The sequence below is a fragment of the Sardina pilchardus genome, chromosome 11, assembly GCF_963854185.1.
Source record: "Sardina pilchardus chromosome 11, fSarPil1.1, whole genome shotgun sequence".
Classification (NCBI taxonomy): Eukaryota; Metazoa; Chordata; class Actinopteri; order Clupeiformes; family Clupeidae; genus Sardina; species Sardina pilchardus.
The window spans coordinates 12,161,854-12,182,092 of record NC_085004.1 but is presented as its reverse complement, the minus strand read 5'-3'; the positions used below and the strand labels follow the sequence as shown (position 1 = coordinate 12,182,092).

Below are 20,239 nucleotides of genomic sequence, written 5' to 3'. Positions count from 1 at the left end.
TGAGGAGGGTTTACCCAGTGAGTGATCTGGCTGACTAAAAAACAATCTCTTTGCGCTTGCTCACACGTTTGTGTTCAGACTCTGTGGACTTAAGAGGGGAACCTCTTTCTCTCTCTCTTTCTCTCTGACATAACAGTCATATTTAGTCACAGGATTGCTAGTCTAATCTCAGCACCGGAAATGAGCAAGCAGACTGCACAACACAAATGGCTATATGAAGGTGTGTGCTTGCAGGTTTTTTTTTTCACACCTATTCTCAGCCTCTTTGGTCTTTCTGAGGCATGGGTGAGGCAGAGGAGGCTGAGGTTGCTCGTGCTCACTGGCAGAATTCAGACCAGCTAATGCGCCTCTTTGTGAGTGCAGGGGCGGAGGAGGGGGAGTTTGGACAGCTTGTGTGTAGGGAAGTGAACACTGTGTACTGCTCTTGAATCTGTCAAGAGCTTGAGGAGATGTTGATGAGTTTCGATGGAGGAAAACATCACGCACACGCACACACACACACACACACACACACATGCATGCACACACGCTCAAACACACACAACCTACTCTAGGCAGTCCTGGCAGGTATGTTGCAAAATAAGTCTGATGAATGTTGCCAGGTTGCTCTCAACACCCCTGCCAAGCACTGCCGTGTAAAAAAAAAACAGCTTTAATAACACCTTGTGGAGCCTTTGAATTCACTGGAAGTTGTATAAGCAAGAGGCCTGTTGAAGTTCCTCTCTGACAACAGACATTGCTTGGTTTGGCCCGGTGTCAACTCTAACATGTTTGTAGAGATTCGTTATTTGTCTAGGGTGCACAAGATGTCCAACAACATTCTTTGTTCTTTGGGGTGTTTGTCAAAGGTAATACAGAACACTTGACCGTCAGGGGACCAAGAATCTGTGTGTAGTCCAGAACAATTGAAATCCAATAGCAGTCTCATGTCTAACAGGGGCGCATGTTAAGACTCATCACAGAAACGAAAGTCAGTTTGTTAAACAAAATAAAAGAGACCAACAAGGCCTATGTGATGCACTAATCAAATAGGCTGATTGGCCTAAAATAGTGCATGCCCGTGGAAGCAGCTAAAACAGCTGATCTTTCAGCAGGAGCTCAATCACCAGCTGTGCCACATATCTTGCAGGGCTTTATCAGGTTAGCAACTGAATCATGTTCTTAGCTTATCGCAGTGGCCCACACAGGGCCCTTATTTGTGTGGTACCCAACCCCAGTGCTCCTCTGGGAGAACAGCTGAGCTCACGGGCCCCCTCCATCAGCAGCCTCTGCTGCTCGGGTCCCCAGAGTCCCGCCGCTCACAATGCCACCATCATCCATCGGATTGTGCATGGTCATTTCCCATTCATCCAGCCGTCACGCCTTTTGTCCAGGGCGGTTCTTCACACGACCCCCCCCCCCCCTTACACACACACACACACACACACACAAGCACACACATGCACTTCCCCCTCCCTCTCCTCTCGGCCCTGTCTGCTGTAGCCCATATGCGCTCCCAGCCCCCACCTCCGGCCGCACTCCAAACCAGCTGTCCTGTGCTGGCTGTCCAGTCCCACGGGGAGTTAACAGGTGCCAGGCCACTACTAGGCTGTGCAGAGAGCACTGAGTTTGCTCCCTATCCTTCCCTCCCTCCCTCCATCCCTCCATCCATCAATCCATCCATTTATTCATTCATCACATCCTCCCATAGTGTACAAATAGGTGCAAAGTTTGGGGGAGGGGTTGTATGAAAACATATGACAATATCATGCACATTTCACACTTATACTTACAATTAAAATAAACGTTTTGCTGTGCTGTTGTGCATGTGATAACTGTTGCAAGGTGCAGTTTGTGCGATATGCCAATCTCTTCTAAAACACAACTAAGATTTTCCTGGCTTGAATTTAAAGGAAAAGTAGTAAAATGCCAGATTTTGAGAATGACATCCGTATCTTTCAAAACTAGACGGGAGAAGAGGAAGAGGACTCCACGATGAGCTGTAAAGTTTATACATTAGGTGCTTGTGCCAACAGCACACTGTTTTATCGGTAACATAACGTCAGTGTTAGGTCTGTCGATTCTACTGTGTTATGGAAAAGATATCAGGCTCTTGTGAATACATAACCATGAAACCATCTAGGTTCGAATACCCACCCTTCCGAAAATCCCTTAGGAAAAATGAATGAGGATTGTATGCATTGCAAGTAGACATTCTAAGCTGAACAAGGTTGAATTGCTCCAGCATAGTTTGTTGTGTTTGTGTGTGTGAAGCATTCAGGCAAGCTAGGACAGGTTGCATGTTTGCTGCCCCCCCCCCTCCACTAAATAAAGCATCATCTACCAATTGGAGACTGGAGAGTATCAGATGGACACCCTGCATTCTCGCATGCGAGTCTCCACCCAGACACACACACACACACACACACACACACACACACACACACACACACACACACACACACACACACACACACACACACACACACACACACACACACACACACACACACACACACACAATCACATAAATATGAATATGGGGGGTATGTATTTGATTATTGTCTGACATTTCAGATTGATCCAAATCATATGCTTGATTATTATTTTTAAAAATCATTTTCATCATTTGTAAGTGTCAGTGCTGCCTTTACTAGGTGCAGTTTGGTTATTTTATTACTTTGTTCACTGGCAAAGACAACATACAATGGGCCCCTTGGTTTTTATTGCCCCCTCCCCCAAAATGGTCTAATCCACTGAACGTCTGTGGAAAAGAGTTTAGGCCTACTCTCTCCCTAACTTTACAAAGTCAGCTTTGGGTCTCTAGTCCTTTCTTCCCCTATAGGTTTCACCAAGATTATACTGGTGAAGGCTGCTCTGTGCAAGGGTGAAAAACGAATATGGAATATCTAATCTTTGTCCAGATGGCACCTTTTGTTTTGTTACCAATACAATACAATTTTTCTGAGCATTATCAAAAGTTTCATATTACTATCTCAGCTGAAACAACATTGATTGTTTGTAGGCTAGCTAACAGTAGGTCATTTTGGCCACAGAGCCTTTGCTTGGTATGTGGACAGACTTTGGAGAGCTGTATTTGCATTTGAGGCCGACTCCTACAAATGTCTACGGGGTGCCTCGTCTCATTGGCGGAGGATTCAATAGAAAACGCTTGTCTATAAGTATCACAATAATTCATGCAGAAATATTACATTAGATCAAATGTGTGAACGTACAATGTGCTAATAATATGTGTGTACGGCCATACTAGACGCAGGGTATGATATAAAGAGCAGGAAGAAGAACTATATTTCTTTGCGGATTGATACACATTGTTGGCTCACTGAAAGTCTGCGCGCTGATTTGGATAGAGTTGTAGTGAGGAGAACTAGACCGTGATCTCGCTTGAGTTGCTCAGCCGTGCGCTGCAGTTTTAAACGACAAACCATTTTTATTCCGTATTTGAATACGCATACACCTGTTATGCTAGGTCGTTTTCAGCCTTCTATCTCTTTTTTGGACTATTTCCTGGATTTGGATTTGGAATAGCGTGGACATCTAGTTTATGTTACGCTAATCACTGGAGGGTTTAACTCCGAAGGACCACTCAAGTCAAACATGTCAATTTTACCGTTTACGCCTCCGATTGTGAAAAGACTTTTGGGTTGGAAAAAGGGAGAGCAGAATGGGCAGGAGGAGAAGTGGTGTGAAAAGGCTGTGAAAAGTCTGGTGAAGAAACTGAAGAAGACGGGACAGCTGGAGGAACTGGAGACTGCCATCACAACACAGAACATCCACACCAAGTGCATCACCATACCGAGGTAGCTATATCAACACTGCTAGTACCTCAGCAATGTTGCATGTGGCGTTGACCTTTGCATGCCAGCTAAAGCAGTTCATATTAATATACCATGATCACTCAACAGGGTCTATCAGTAAACTGCAACTCAGCCTGCACAGCATTGTGACTTTATGGTGTAGCGTACTGTCTGTTGCATGCAGTTATGCCATGACACGTAGCTCCGTGGCGACTTTCAGCTGTCTTCTGTGCTGAAAGTGGCACTTGGCAACAGTGGTGCAGGTTTTAATGTCAGATTGTAAAAACATACTATTGGCTGGAAGGGCCTATCAGTGTTAGCATGTCTGGCTAAGTTCATAGTGGAACCTGTCAAAATGATCAATAAGCCCCTTCCATCCTAACAAACTGATATTCCATCCGACCAGTAAAGTTACTCTTCCCAACCCCAGTAGGCCTTCAAGCAATATTGATTTTTCTCAACTTTGAGAATTGTTTTAGCAAATATACTGTATTTCAAATGCACTGACAAAATAAGTGCACCAATAGTGAAACGTTACATAACACGCCCATAATCTCCAGCACACTCTTGCCAGCCTACAGCTACCTATTTCACTACTTCAGCACTTCAGCACCTAGGCCTACCCCCTGCACATTTTAGAGATGGTCCTTCATCAGGGTAGTGTTTTACAGGTGTATTATGACATCTTAATAACCCAAGCAGATCAGCCTATGTGTCAACTAAGCCTCATATTTGCAACAGCAGGATTCCTAATGTCATACTTTCAGTGTCATAACTTTACCCAGTGTTCTAAAGGGCTGTCAGTCAGTCACAGGTGGTCCTATGTTGGTCTTGCTTAAGGCTACTGGACCTCATTTCCGTTATGACCATCTTGGACACATGACGCATCCTGAGCACATGGGCTCATGATCAGCTTAGGCTGTATGCTCACCTGAACTTGACCTAGAACTCATCCAGCTTTCCTAAGCAGCTGCGGTGGACTCGTCCTTTGTTTTGAAATGGGTTCTGGTCACAATATGTTGTTGGCTCAAACTTGAAACAGATGCACAGATGACTGTGTCAGATGGGAACGGATATGGCTCTCCATTCCCATAGCCCTACTGTTTCTTTTTTTCCCCCAGGATGCTTGAATTAAACACACTTCTGTTGCCGTAGTGTTTTTGGTGGACATCTTTGATTTCAGGTATTTGAAATGATTGATAATCATTCATTGTAGAAAACCGCCACCCAAACAAAAAAAAACAAAAAAGCATATACAACTTTGGTCATGACCTGTACACCTGACTAGGTCTTGGTGTAGGTGACAGTGAACTTGAAGAAGGAGTAGGAGTAATCTAAGCAGCCGGCATAGAAAGTTGATACACCTTGAAAAACACTTATTCTTTCAGACTCGTATAGTCTTTCTCTCTTCTCTTGAACTTTCTTTTGTTCTTTGATCGTGTCAATCTTTTGTGTCCTTCTCTCATTCCATTCTTGCCTCTTCTTCCACCTTTACTTCCTCCATTCCTCCTGTCTTTCTGTGTTGACGAAGCCAGCGAGCGTAGCGTAGCGTCACCTCTCGTACCTGCTGGAGGGTAGGGTTTGCACCTGAGCTGACCTCGCTGTGATGCTCCCTCTGCATCTGGACGGCAGCCAGAGCCAGCAGGGACCCGGGGGCCTGTTCTCACACGCAGTCTGGAAACTCCTCAGGACTCAGAGCTGCTGCTGCTGGGGCCGGCCTAGCTGTTGAGCCAGAGAGAGAGGGGGAGAGGGAGAGAAGGAGAGAGAGAGAGAGACAAATACAGACAGAGAGGGGGAGAGGAGAGAGAGAGAGAGAGAGAGAGAGAGAGAGAGAGAGGGAGGGAGAGAAGGAGGGAGGGGGGGAGAGGGAGAGAAGGAGAGAGAGAGAGAGACAAATACAGACAGAGAGGGGGAGAGGAGAGAGAGAGAGACAGACAGACAGAGGGGGAGAGAAGGAGGGAGAGGGAGAGAAAGAGGAAGGAGAAACAGGGAGAGAAGGAGGGAAAGAGAGAAAGAAGTGGGAGAGATAGGATGAAAAGGAGAGAAAGAGAGGGAGTGAAGGAGGGAGAGAGAGAAAGAGAGAGAGATAGAGAGAGGAGGGAGAGAGAGGGAGTGAAGGAGGGAAAGAGAGAGAGGGAGAGAAAGAGAGAGTGAGGGAGGGACAGAGAGGGAAAGAGAAAGAAAGAAAAAGAGAGAAAGTGTGAGAGAGAGAGAGAGAGTGAGAGGGGAAAGAGTGAGGTTTTGGGTGCAGACCTGGCAGAAGTCAAGATGATCGGAGGATTCCTGGATTCAGAGCAAAGAAGCTGTATTTTTTATTTGGAACAGTTGTCAGCCAGGTCTGTACGGAAAGATTTCAGCAGGAGAAATGTGGACAATTAGTTTTTCGGACGTCCGTTGGACGCTCTACAGAAAACAGACATTTCCGTGGGGACAGACTCCTTGTGTCTGTTTCTGTTATTGCCACATCTTCGATTACAGACCTTTAAAGGCATAGCAAATAAATCAATCTAGCAGCAAGATTTAACATGTACCCAATACATGTCTGATGTACTGAAATGTTCTGTCTCTGTCTAGTGTCTAATGTACACAGATGTTCCATAGAATTTGTGCTCAGCCTTTTGTGGAATGTATTGAGATATTACATCATTCATCAAGCATTCAACTTTCAGGGACGTATTGCTACATACATACATTGGCTATCTGTATCCTTCATAAAACTCAGCCCCTGGTGTGATTGACAGGTCTAGTAGCCATATGTTGTTTAGTCTGGTCATCTGACACGCTCCAGGGATTGTAGATGCGGAAGTGAGAGAGCACAGCAGACTGAAGAGTGTAATTTGATGATCTACACTAGCTGTCAACATCTCATGGATTCTTTGCGTTAACATGGTATAGTAAGCAGGGGGAGGTGAGATGTGATCCACCCAAAGGGGAAAGACTCCATCGATTGTTCTCCCCCAATGTTTGTAAAGGGATCTCTCCTCCGTGCACCTGGATCATCACCCCCACACCCACACACACACACACACACACACACACGCACACACACACACACGCACACACACACACACACACACACACACACACCCCACTGCTTCTTCCGCCACCCATAATGACATCGATGGGCGGCCCAGACATCCTGTCCTCTGGAGGAGAAAAACAGCCTGTCAGAGGAAGTCTGCTGTCCGCCCCAGCCCTGCGTGTGAACACACACACACACACACACCCACACACACACCCACACACACACACGAACACCTCTCGCTCGGCAGCGACACCCAGGGCACGGGGCCAAGTGCAAGCATGAGAGCTGAGTCCCTCGGAGGCCTGCGTGCCAGCAGAAGTACCCGCCACCAGCCGCCCACGGGCCGCTCCGCTCCGCCTCGCCCACGGATCGGGTTCGGTGCCAAGCGTCTGGCTACTCTTGTCACTCAGGTATCTCCGAGACGAGGCGGGCGCGGCGCGGCGCGGCCAGGCGAGGGGAGTCGAGGGGAGTCTGCCCGTCTCGTCCTGTCTGGTCTGGGCCAAGAGAGGGAGGGCCGGCTGGGCCCCGGGAGCCCGTCAGACATCCGGAAACCGGATCTGCTTTTCAGCGCGGGGCTTTTCTGTCATATAGGGTGTCCCGTGTCCCGTGTCCCCGCCGCGTTTCTCATTGATGTCACACACTCGTGCCGCTGTTGTTGCCCAGCCTCGTCTAAGCCGCGCCGCTTCCTCTAAGGGAGCTCAGCGGGTGGCACAGAGACGGCAGGGTATACGAGGGCACGGTGACAGGGTGGCGTTGGTTTGGCAAGTCTCTTAAAAGTGCCCTAGATTAGCCGCGCGGTGCCCTCATGTAGACGCCGCTGGCTCTGCTGGACTGTTGTGAGTGAACTCTTTGTGAGCAGTCTTTTTTTTATTTCTTTGGAATGTGCTTAGTTAAACTGACTATTAGTGGCCAGTTACAGTACACTGACTGCTAAAGGTGTGATTGTTTGTGATTGTGTGATGTGACTGCAAGTCAGTGTGTGGTGAAGTGTGTGTGTGTGTGTGTGTAGTGTGTATGTTTTCTTTGCTCCCATATGTGATTGTGTGCAAGTCATGTGTGATGTGTCTGCAAGTCAGTGTGTGGTGTAGTGTGTATGTGTGGGTATGTTTTCTGTGCTCCTGTGTATGTGTGTGCGTGCGTTCGTGTTTGCTCGTGTGTGTGTGTGTGTGGGTGTATCTATTGGCGTGTATGTGTGCCATGCCGGCGGCTCAGTCAGGAGTGGCGGAGAGGCTTGACTGCCGAGCAGCGTGCCTGTGGTAACAGCCTGCCCCCAGGCCTCCCTCACTCTTGCTTTCTCTCCCTCACGGCTCTGTCTGTCTCTGTGTGTGTGCGTGTGTGTGTGTGTGTGTGTGTGTGTGTGTGTGTGTGTGTGTGTGTGTGTGTGTGCGCGGGTGTGTGTGTGTGTGTGTGTGTGTGTGTGTGTGTGTGTGTGCGGGTGTGTGTGTGTGTGTGTGCGGGTGTGTGTGTGTATGTGTACACAGGGTGCTAGGCGTGGTTTCTGTACTTACTGGAATGTGTGTGTCCCACGGGCCCCTGGGGCAGAGCGAGATGGGGTTTTGGCGAGGGCTGATGTTTAGTTTTGCGACTCCTGCGGACGGGTTGAGAGGTCAAGGAGCCGCCACTGCCAGCCAGCCGCTAGACCAGAGATCCTCTCCTCAGCCGGCGATAATGGGCCAGTCTGTGCTGACAGACAACAAGGTGGCTTTGTGCCCGCACGCTCTCTCTCGCTGCTGCGTCAGCACGGGTCCCTCTGACGTCCTCGCCCCCGGGGAGCAGAGCAGCGGCGGAGGAGCGAGAGGCGTGACTCAACGCCCTTGTTGTTTAGGAAAGCGAGAGGCGTTTGGGTTCACACAGGCGCGCTCGTGCCAGAGCGTGGGCGTAGAGGTTGAGTAAACATCGGGGGGCTCGGCTCAGCCGCACGCAGCTCCCGCAGCCTCTCGTCACCAGAGGGCTCAGCGTCCATCCCGGAGCGGAGCGCGCGGTGCTGGGCGTGTGTTTCCCAGAAGCACTGACGTACGGGAACGTAAACGGGAACGTAAAGACAGAGAGAGAGCTAGTATGAGAAATGTCAATCTCTTTACCTTCTGTAGTGCTGTGCTCCTAGTGGAACTAGGGCAACGGTGCTACGTGAGCCTGTTATGCTAAGTGGGGAGCCCTGGATCTCATTTGCCTCTTGAGGAACAGATGACATTTAATAGCGGCGTGACGTCTGCCAGGTCGCTCTTGTTTGGGCCGTGGGATGTCAGAGTTGGCCGGCGTGGCTGTTTGTGCGGAGGGGTTGCTTGCTGCTTGCTGCCTGCTCCCTGGCGCTCTGGCCCAGCTGCCCAGGCTGTTAGCAATAGAGCTCTGCTCTCAGCCTTTGGCTCAGCTGAAGGTCTGGACTCGGGCCTAATTGTGCGCGCCGCGTAGCCTGTCGGCACAGGACTGGACTGGTGGACTGGACTCTGCCGCCCACTCAGGATAGTGCTAAGGAGGGGGGGGGGCCTCACGCCTCCGCAGACCCCCCCCCCTCCCCTTGGCCAGTGAGCTCACCTGTGGATCATAAGCAGCGTCTGCAATGTTTACTTGTCGACCGGCTGATGGCTTTAGCAGAGGGAGAGAGAGAGAGGAGAGAGAGGAGAGAGGGAGAGAGAGGGGAAAGGGGTAGAGAGGGAAGAGGGGGAGCACTGCCCTGTCCTGGCCCCTTGGATGGAACACACTGGGGCCATGGTGCTCGGCTCGGCTCAGCTCCTTCCAGCACAGTGCAGCGCAGACGAACAAGGAAGCGCTGCTATTTTAGGAGGCCTTCATTCATCGCATAGATCAGCCTTGGAGAGGCATAAATCATTCTTGGAGAGACAAATCTGTCTGTCTGCCTGTTTCTCTCTCTCTCTCTCTCAAGTGACGAGAGAGCTAGCGAGGAAGCGAGAAGTTGCTGAGTGATTGCGCCACCTCTGGTGAGGAGAGAGCTTAGTGTCTAATTGGCTGAAATTAGATACATATTTTTTTTTACTTCAGTGTCTTGTTTTGACATGGGCCAAACACATGGGCCAAAGACACACACACACACACACACACACACACACACATACACACACACCATGGGATGACATCACAAAAACAAGTCATTCCATCACGCCCTGCACTCAGCAGGGAGGTGTGTGTATGGGGGGGTTGTAGCCGTGTATAAAGAGTGTGTCGTCTGGGAGTGTGGGTTGAAGGGGGTGATCTGGGAGAGGGGGTGGTGGTTGAGCTCCGCACAGACAGTCTGTCATTGCTACTTCCTTTGTCCTAACCCCCCCCCCCCCCCCACCCTCACACACACACACACACACACACACACACACACACACAGACACACACACACACAGCCTGACACCCTCCCCGTGCTACTCCACCACATTCACATCAGGGGTGTCATTCAGAAGTCCAGCGAGCTCTTTCTGCAGCTATAATTAGTCCCTTTCGCACGGCGCTCTGCGTGCAGAAATAGACCGGAGGCCTGCACTTGTACTCGTTACTCTGCTGAAAGCAAACTGACCTCTCCTGAGCTCCATGGTGTTAAAACTGGTCTCAACATTAGTCCACAACAGCGTTTTCTTTTTTGTTTATAAAGTTCCTGCATAAAAGATCAGTACGAGGATTGTTTTTGTCATATTACTTTGTTGAGATACTTAAATTGTCTTAGAACGATATAGATCATCATTAATTTTGATGCAGTTCTTTGAGGGACTTAGGAAGAAGAACACTTCACAGCCCCAAAAAGTTGAGAGGAGTTGTGTGTGCATGTAAGTGTGTGTGTGAGTATGTTAGAGAAAGCGCGTGCCACCGTGTGTGTGTGTGTGTGTGTGTGTGAATGTGATGGTAGAGGGCCACAGCTCAGACGAGCACAGTATGCGGCCTTCACGTATTTGTGTTTCTCCTGAGATTAGAGCAGTCCAGCCTGGCTAGACACACACACACTCACACACACACACACACACACACACACACACACATATGGACAGACAAAACAGCCCCCAAACTGAAGCCCTCGCCCCCAAATCTCCTTTTGCTCCCCCTAAACCCGCCCAACAGGCTGCAGTGTGAGTGGGGGTTGGGCATTAAAGAGCATGCCAGACACACACACACACACACACACACACGCACACACTCCCCTCCTCTCCCCGTCCCTCCGCACGCCCCCGCAGGCTCTTGTCGTGGGGGTGGAGTGTGTGTGCGTGTGTGTGTGTGTGTGTGAGGGGGGGGGGGGGGGGGGGGGTCGTGCAGTCTGGCGGTCATCCTCTGTTTGTGGTAGCCAATGGATGGCTCACTCACCCAGTTTTCTCTTCTCCTTTATTATCGGCCCAACAAATCAATACGGATTCCCCTGCACTCCCTCTGCTCCTCCAGCGGCCACCGCACTGCCCTGCACTGACCACCACTGACCGCCACAGCGTCTGCCAGCTCCAGGGAGCAGGGAAGGGAAGTGTGTGTGAGGCGGAGGCCAGCAATGGAGCCTGGTTTGCTGCCCCCCCCCCCCCCCACCACACCCCCAAGCTATTCCTCTGTCAGCTCAATCAGTGGAGTGAACTTCTGTGCTGCTTTAAGGGTAGCAGAAGAGGAGGAGGAGGAGGTTGTTGTTTTTAGCTGTGTCTGTCATCATCCACACAATCTGCACACAAGTCATCCTCTGAGTCAGCGCTGGCTGATAGGGAATTCATTGTTATACGAAGTCACTGGTTCAGTTTGTTTTAGTGCAAGATATTTTGCTCATTGTATGTTTTTGATAGCTAAAATGTGGGCCCATGTGTTTGCCTGTTGTTCACCCACAGTGTGCGACGTGTGTTCCATGGCTACGTGTTCCATGGCTACGTGTGCGTATATGTCAGTGCTGCTACAGCCGAGAGGCACGGCCACACATCTCAGCACTTAAGTGGCGTCTCGTGGCCTAGATTAGCCAGAGTCATTTTCAGGAGACCCTCACTTCAGCGTCTGTGGCCTTTTTCATGTCTGGCTCCATGCACACGCACACACACACACATACTGTACACACACACATGCATGCACGCACACACACACACACACACACACACACACACACACACACACACACAGACGCGCATACACACATACACACATACACGCACACACACATACTCACACACATGCATACATACACACACACACACACACACACACACACACACACACACACACACACACACACACACACACACACACACACACACACACACACACGCATATACACACACACACACGCACACACACACACGGTCACGTGCTGGCGTGGAGTGGATCCGGGCCGTGCTCTGTGGCAGCCACTGCTGCATATTTCAGGTGCTCCCGTGTCCCAGACGCGGCCCATGCATATTTAACCACGTCTGCTCCCGCCAACGACCACGCCATCCGCCACCCCCCGCCGCCTCCGTTTCACCCCCGCCCCGGCTCCGCTAGCCCCGCTGTGGCCCCCGAGAGCTGACCGCGGGGGTGACCAAGAGGCGAGGGGAGCGACTGCCGCCGGCCACGCCGTCTGGGAGAGGTCAGACTCCCGTCCAGGTCGGCCGGCTCTGAATAAAACATCAGGTGTGGACGCTTGGAGCGCCGCTCTCTCCGATACAGGATAGCGCCTCCCTTCTCACACCCTTTCCTCCTCCACCAACGGAGCGTTGCTGCGCCTCCTCGATCTGGAGCGGTGACCTCAGAGGAGACGCAGCAGCGCTCCTAATCAGTCTGATTACGCTGCTTCTGAGCAGAGAGAGAGAGAGCGAGAGCGAGAGAGAGAGAGAGAGAGAGAGAGAGAGAGAGAGAGAGAGTGAGAGATGTACCGGAGTGCACACATGTGTATTTCTGGCGCTCGGTAATGCTGCTGCCGCTCACGTGACTTCCATGAAAGCGATGCAGCTGATTTGCATTTCTCATATCTCGTGCACACACACACAGGCGCTCTCTAAAAGCCCTGTGGAGGCAGAGAGACGGAGAGCATCTTCCCCCCGGTCTGTGGGCGCCATGTGTGGCGTGGCGTGGTGGGGTGTGGCGTGGCGTGGTGTGGTGCGGTGCGGTGGGGCTAAGCCTCTGCCCCTGGCGGTGCCCACAAGAGAGAGAGAGAGAGAGAGAGAGAGAGAGAGAGAGAGAGAGAGATCAGGGGCTCACCCTCAGACGCCATTAACCTTAATTTGTTGATGGTGAAGCGCTGATGTGTGAAGCTGGAGGAAATGGCATGCTTTTTGTACGGGTAGCAATACCTCCTGCACTTCCTCCTCAAACACTGGGCTTGTGTGTGTGTGTGTGTGTGTGTGTGTTCGTGTGTTTGTGTGTGTGTGCATGGTGTCTGACTTTGTGCGTGTGTGTGTTTATGCGTGTGTGTTTGTTTGTGTGTGCATAGCTCTGTGTGTGGGTGTGTGTGTGTGTGTGTGTGTGTGTGTGTGTTTGTGGTTGCATTTGTAGGTGTGTGAATGCACATTGTCAGCAAGCAGAATAGGCCTGTGCTGAGAGTTGTGCAGCGTGGGCTGTGGATTATGAACTATGAGGCCGGTCTGGAGACGCTGAACCCCTGGTGTTGCATAATTGGGTTCTAATGGCGCCTTATATTTTGTAGATTTACTGTTCCTCAGCTGGCCCTATCTCCCCCTGTCATTCCTTTTTTCCCTCACATTCTCTCTCTCTCTCTATCTCACACACACACACACACACACACAGCTGGCCCTGTCTGCCCCTGTCATTCTTTCTCTCTCTCACTCTCTCCGTTATGCTCTGGCTCATTCACTCACAGACACACACACAACACAGACACACACATTCTCTCTCTCTCACTTGCTCTCTCTCTCACTCTCTCTCACATACACACACACACACACACTCACACTCAGAACTTCTGTTTTTTCCATCACTATTATTGTTTGTCTCCCCGTGCGTGCCTGTGTGCTGCTTGGGAAGTGAGTGTGTGTGAGTGCATTGGTATGAGAGGAGAAGTCCGCTGCAGCAGCAGCACAGGCACTGGTCTCTGCCAGGGAGAGTCCACACATACAGACATACACACACACACACACACACACACACACACACACACACACACACACACACACACACACACACACACACACACACACACACACACACACACACACACACACATACACACATACACACATACTGTACACCAGGCACTGGCTGCTGGACTGGCTGGCTGTTGTTGTGGTTCTGCTCTGCACTTTGCTGCTTACTGACAGACAGGCTTCATAAATCTCTCACGACCTGTGTCGACGGAGCGGATTGTTGGGCTATCGAATAGACGATGATGGGCTTGAAGCCAATTGAGTGTGTGTGTGTGTGTGTGTGTGTGTGTGTTTGGTTGGGTTGAGTGAGGTTGTGGCCTGCGTCGAGCAGGGCTAGGGCGTGTTGACTGTGTGTGGCAGTGTGACTTCCTCCTTGCGGTTGTCATAACCTTTAGCAGCAGTTGCTCATACCGTTGCACTCAGCTTTCTCAATGAGTTTGGAAAACGGCATTTTGTTGGAAGAAAAACAGCCCATCACACAACACTTGGGTTTGTTTACTCCAGGTTCCTTTTTCTGGGTTTATGAGCCGACTCTCTGTGTTTGGCTGTGCGGAGAATGTGACAAACACGGTCATTTTTAACCGGTCGTAAAGCTGTCTGTGGGCCGCCTGGATCTGGAAATGTTCTTCCATCTTTGGACAGGCCGCGTCTCAGAAGAAGTGGAAAAAGTGGGAAGAAAGAGCAGGAAGGAGCAGGACCTGAAACAGTAGAGTCTCAGAAGCCTACACTCTTTAAGGGACTCTATGAAGGACCTGAAACAGTAGCCTTCACTCTTTAAGGGACTCTATGCAGGACCATCAGTAGCCTTCACTCTTTAAGGGACTCTATGCAGGACCATCAGTAGCCTTCACTCTTTAAGGGACTCTATGCAGGACCATCAGTAGCCTTCACTCTTTATGGGACTCTATGCAGGACCATCAGTAGCAGGACCTGAAACAGTAGCCTCTCAGTAGGCGGTCACTATGCTCTGCAGGAACATCAGAGGAAACAGTAGCTGGCCCGCTGGTTACTCATGTGGAGACTCATTGGTGGTGGTTAGTGAGGTGGTTAGTGACTGTACCCTGTGAAGCTATTTGAGTGTGGAGAAAAGCGCTATATAAATGTAGCATGTTGTTGTTATTGTGTACCTGAAATAGCTGCCTCTCAGTGGCACTCTGGCACAGTAGTCTGTATGTTTTTTTCTTCTTTTTTTTCATCTCGTGTCTCATTCTTTTTCTTTCTGGTTGTGTGTTGCCCCCACTGTCTGTCTGTCTGTCTGTCTGTCTATCGTACTCTCTCTCTCTCTCTCTTTCTATTGTTTCCATGTCTCTCTCTTTCTCTTTCTGTCTGTCTGTCTGTGTCTCTCTCTTTCTGTCTTTCTGTCTCTCTCTCTGTCTTTCTTTCTCTCTCTGTCTCTATCTCTCTTTCTCTCTTTCTATCTCTCTCTCTTTTTCCATGGCTTCCATGTCTATCTTGTCTCTGTCTGTCTCTTACTCTTCTTCACTGTGTCACTATAATCCCTTACCAGGTCTGTTGCTCCTGGTCCGTCTCTAACGGTTCCCTGTGTGGTCTCTCTCTCTCTCTCTCTCTTTGCCCTTGTTGTCCTGCAGGTCTCTGGATGGCCGTCTGCAGGTGTCCCACAGGAAGGGTCTCCCCCACGTCATCTACTGCCGGCTGTGGCGCTGGCCCGACCTGCAGTCGCACCACGAGCTGCGCGCCATCGACCTGTGCGAGTTCGCCTTCCACACCAAGAAGGACGAGGTGTGCGTCAACCCCTACCACTACCAGCGTGTGGAGACGCCAGGTGAGCACATACACACACACACACTACTGCTACTGACGCACATTGATTCTAATGCCCTGGCATGCAGGAGAAGTGGGTTGTGTTTTGGTTGCTCTGTGGTTGTGTGGGTTGTTGCCCCAGCTCGCTCCTGCTCTGATTTATTGCTGAGGCCCTGAGGGATTATCTGTGTTGAGCCTGCATGTGCTGTTTTCATTTGGTGAGCACGGCGCCCATTCACAGGAGCGCTGCCTGCCCACAGCCAGCGAGGCAACTGAGCAAGCGCAGGGGATTGTGGGTCATTTTTGTAGACAGAAAGCGTGTGTTTTGTATCTTATTGAGATGGCATGTTGTTTATGTGTGTGTGTGTGTGTGTGTGTCCACAGTGCTGCCTCCGGTGCTGGTGCCCAGGCACACGGAGATCCCGGCCGAGTTCCCCCCGCTGGACGACTACATCCACTCCATCCCAGAGAACACCAACTTCCCCGCCGGCATCGAGCCCCAGAGCAACTACATCGCAGGTCAGAGTTCACAGAGAGAGAGAGAGAGAGAGAGAGAGAGAGAGAGAGAGAGAGAGAGAGAGACAGAGAGAGAGAGAGAAAGAGAGAAAGAGAGAGAGAAAGAGAAAGAGAGAGAGAGTGACAGACAGAGAAAGAGAGGGAGAAAGAACCAGTAAAGGAGTCAGTGCCCTCTGAGACATGCAGACCCAGTGAGACAGTCAGACAGACAGACAGATAGACAGACAGACAGTTCCCACCTCCGGCCTACAGCCTGACAGACAGACAGACAGACAGACAGACAGTTCTCACCTCCGGCCCACAGCCTGACAGACAGAAAGACAGACAGTTCTTACCTCCAGCCCACAGCCTGACAGACAGTTCTCACCTCTGGCCCACAACCTGACAGACAGACAGACAGACAGACAGACAGCTCTTACCGCGGTCCTCCAGCCTCTCCGCTCCTGCTGTTCTGAGCCGCCACCACTGTCTGTCAGAGCCAAGAGGTCCAGGCTGTGTGAAATACACACACTGTCTCAGTCCAGCCACACACACACAAACACACACACACACACACAGACATACTCTCTCAGTCCGGCTACAGACACACACACGCTGTCTCAGTCTGACCAAATACACACACACACACACACACACTGTCTCAGTCCAACCACACACACTCACTCACACACATACTGTACACATACACACACACACACACACACAGCAGCTCTCAGGAGGACAGTGTACTCTCACGTCTCCCCACCCACTGCATCCTAGCATCTGTATGATGAAATGGCAGACCATATGTTACACACCACAGCGCTGCGCTGTCCAACATCTGCTGTTAGCGTTCCGCTATAAATGTGTGTTTACTATACGGCCGGCTTGCTTCTCAGGCTTGAGTGGCTCCGTGCTCTGTAGATTTAGAGGCTCTGAGCGCTCCAGACTGGGGCGTTGTGAGTGTGATGTGTGTGTGATGTGTGTGTGTGTGTGTTTAACTGCCCCGTCGCTCGTGTGTTCCAGAGACCCCCCCGCCCGGCTACATCAGCGAGGACGGGGAGACCAGTGACCATACGATGAGCCACAGCATGGACACAGGTGAGTGTAACCGGCATCGCGTTGACCACACGCACGCACACACACACACACACACACATGCACACACACGCACACGCATGTACGCACACACACACACACACACATACACACACACACACGCACGCCACGCATGCACACACACACACACACACACATGTACGCACACACATACACACACGCACGCACACACACACACACACACACACACACACACACACACACACACACACACACACACACACACACACACACACACACACACAGACATAAACAAACACATACCAGTAAATGGTAGAGTACACAGTACACACTCTAGCCTGGATTCACAGGACAGGCCCCTTCTCAACCTCTCTCCTCGATCCTCGTTCCCACTGATCAATAGTCTATCCAGTGTTCTTAAATTATAGATCAGTGGGAACGAGCCAGAGGACCGAGGAAGGAAGGAAGGGAGGATAGATAAAAAGACGAATAAGAAGAGCCCATAACACACTCACAAACACACACACACACACACACACACACACAAATGGAAGAGTACACTGAAGTGCCTGGATTTGAACCCACAACTAGCAGCACCTCGGATTGGGAGGCGAGCGTGCTAGCAAGTGGCCTAAAACCCATGGGTCCTAGCATGGCTTACTAGCATGTCTCTCTGCCATTCTGGATGGCAGCAGTCATGTGCTAAATCATTTGAACTTTGACCTGTCTTTTCTGTGATCAGATTTGTATTGTAAATCTCTGACATGATGAAATACAAGAACACAGAAACATTCTTTCAGCAAATAAACAAACAACGTAGGAACATGTCCTAGGACACAGTGGAACACCAAGTAACTATTGAGAATAATGAAGGTCCAAACTTGAGTAACGTTGAATTGTGTTTTGTTTTGTTGCAGGCTCACCGAACCTTTCACCAAGTCCAGTGTCTCCAACGCACAGTGACTTAGGTGAGCTGCTGCTGAGTCTGTGTGTGTGTGTGTGTGTGTGTGTGTGTGTGTTCTTCAAATGGATATGTGAGAAATGGTTGGATTGAGTAGCGTATTGTTAACTTTCGTATTGAGCCTCTCAAGGGAGGAGCGTCTGTGTGAGAGTGTGTGTGAGTGTGTGTATGTGTGTGTGTAAGTGAGTGCCTGTGTTTTCACACATGTGTAAGAGAATGTATTTTGGCAAGCGGATGACGCCTGAGTCCCTCCTCTTTTGGACACCGTGCGGATAGCACAGAGGAAGCATTCAGTCAATGAACCTTTTGTCCATCCACCCACACACACACACACACACATCCACACACACACACACACACACACACTCACACACACAGACACATCCACCCACACACATACACACACCCCCACACATACAAACACACACACATCCACCCACCCACACACACACACACACACACCTCCCCACATACACACACCCCCACATCTGATCTCATTGTGGCACCGAGATAAAGGCCTCCTCCACTTACACTAATAATAATATCCTGTTGATTAGCGCGGGCCTCACTGGGGTGTCTGGAAGGCCTCCGCGCCGCTGCTGGAACAACAAACAGGCCACTTCCCCAGGAGGAGCGCAGGCTTCAAAGAGGCCCAGCCAGCGCTGAAGCAGTCCAGTCGGGCCATTTTTAAAGGCAATTACAGGAACTGCTGTTTATGAAAGCCGGACTGGAAGCCTGTAATTTGCCCACGCTGTGCTGTACTGTGCTGTGCTGAGCTGTGCTGCTCACTGGTGCTGGTGCTGCTCGGTGGTGCTGTTGGGGTCCAAGGGATGGCAGCGATTCCAGCGGTGCCTGGTTTCTGTTTCTGGGAATCCACGCTAAACATTGACATCATTGTGTCATTTCCCTCCTATTCTCCTCCCTCCTCTCTCTCTCTTTCTCTCTCTCTCTCTGTCTCTCTTTCTCTCCCTCCCTCTGTCTCTCTCCCTCTCTCTCTCTCTCCCTTCTCTCTCCCTCTCCCTCCCTCTCTCTCTCTGTCTCTCTCCCTTCTCTCTCTCTCTCTCTCTCTCTCTCTCTCTCGCTCTCTGTTATTTTCCCCTCTTTGCTTCTGTTTTGGTCTTGATGGCTGCCTGTGTCTCCCCTGGGTCTGGCGCCTCAGACCTGCAGTCAGTGACGTACTACGAGACCTTCCGCGCCGCTGACCCCGACCCTGTGTGTGTGTGTGTGTGTGTGTGTGTGTGTGTGTGTGTGTGTTCAAACCAGTAGCCAGTGGTACTGTGAGTCTCCCTAAAGCTGAACCAACACGTGGGCGAGACATTCCACAAGACCTAACCTGACTCTCTCCGTGTGTGTGTGTGTGTGTGTGTGTGTGTGTAGACCTGCAGCCGGTGACGTACTGCGAGCCAGCGTTCTGGTGCTCCATCTCCTACTACGAGCTGAACCAGCGCGTGGGCGAGACCTTCCACGCATCGCAGCCCTCGCTGACCGTGGACGGCTTCACCGACCCGTCCAACTCGGAGCGCTTCTGCCTGGGCCTGCTGTCCAACGTCAACCGCAACGCCGCCGTGGAGCTCACGCGACGCCACATCGGTACGACCAAAGCTGCCCTCTCTCTCTCTCTCTCTATCCAACACTGTCCCTTCCTACAGATCACCCCCTCTCTCTCTCTCTTTCCAGCACTGTCCCTTCCTACAGATCCCCCCCTCTCTCTCTCTCTTTCTCCAGCACTGTCCCTTCCTACAGGTCACCAGATCACTCTCTCTCTCTGAGGCAGCATTGCCCCCTCCTATACTGTAGATATAGAATAGAATAGAATAGAATAGAATAGAATAGGTCTGCATTGCCTGTAGTGCTGCCCCTTTTCGACAGATCACTCTCTCTGTCTCTCTGAACACGCCCTGATCTTTTCATGATGGGGAACACATGAGACTGTGTTGTCGGCCTGCTCGTTAGCTCATGTTTCAGCATGTTTCCTTTTGTCACTCTCTCTCACCCTCTCTCTCTCTCCCTCTCTCTCTTCCTTTATTACTGTCTGCTTGTTGGTCCGAATCTGTTGTAACTACAGTATGTAAGTCCAGCATTCCAG

General features: G+C 50.7%; 1 protein-coding gene across 1 annotated transcript in view; it reads left to right on the top strand.

Moving 5' to 3' along the window:
* Positions 1 to 3,378: 3,378 nt before the first annotated feature.
* The window catches only part of smad3a (SMAD family member 3a), a 25,477-nt gene continuing 8,616 nt past the window's right edge, over positions 3,379 to 20,239 (top strand). Inside the window, exons 1-6 of the mRNA XM_062548984.1 lie at positions 3,379 to 3,800; positions 15,446 to 15,639; positions 16,002 to 16,136; positions 17,139 to 17,213; positions 18,110 to 18,160; positions 19,531 to 19,743. Of these exons, the coding sequence (XP_062404968.1) occupies positions 3,598 to 3,800; positions 15,446 to 15,639; positions 16,002 to 16,136; positions 17,139 to 17,213; positions 18,110 to 18,160; positions 19,531 to 19,743 (871 nt within the window). The 5' untranslated portion in view covers positions 3,379 to 3,597. The remainder of the gene's footprint in view (positions 3,801 to 15,445; positions 15,640 to 16,001; positions 16,137 to 17,138; positions 17,214 to 18,109; positions 18,161 to 19,530; positions 19,744 to 20,239) is intronic.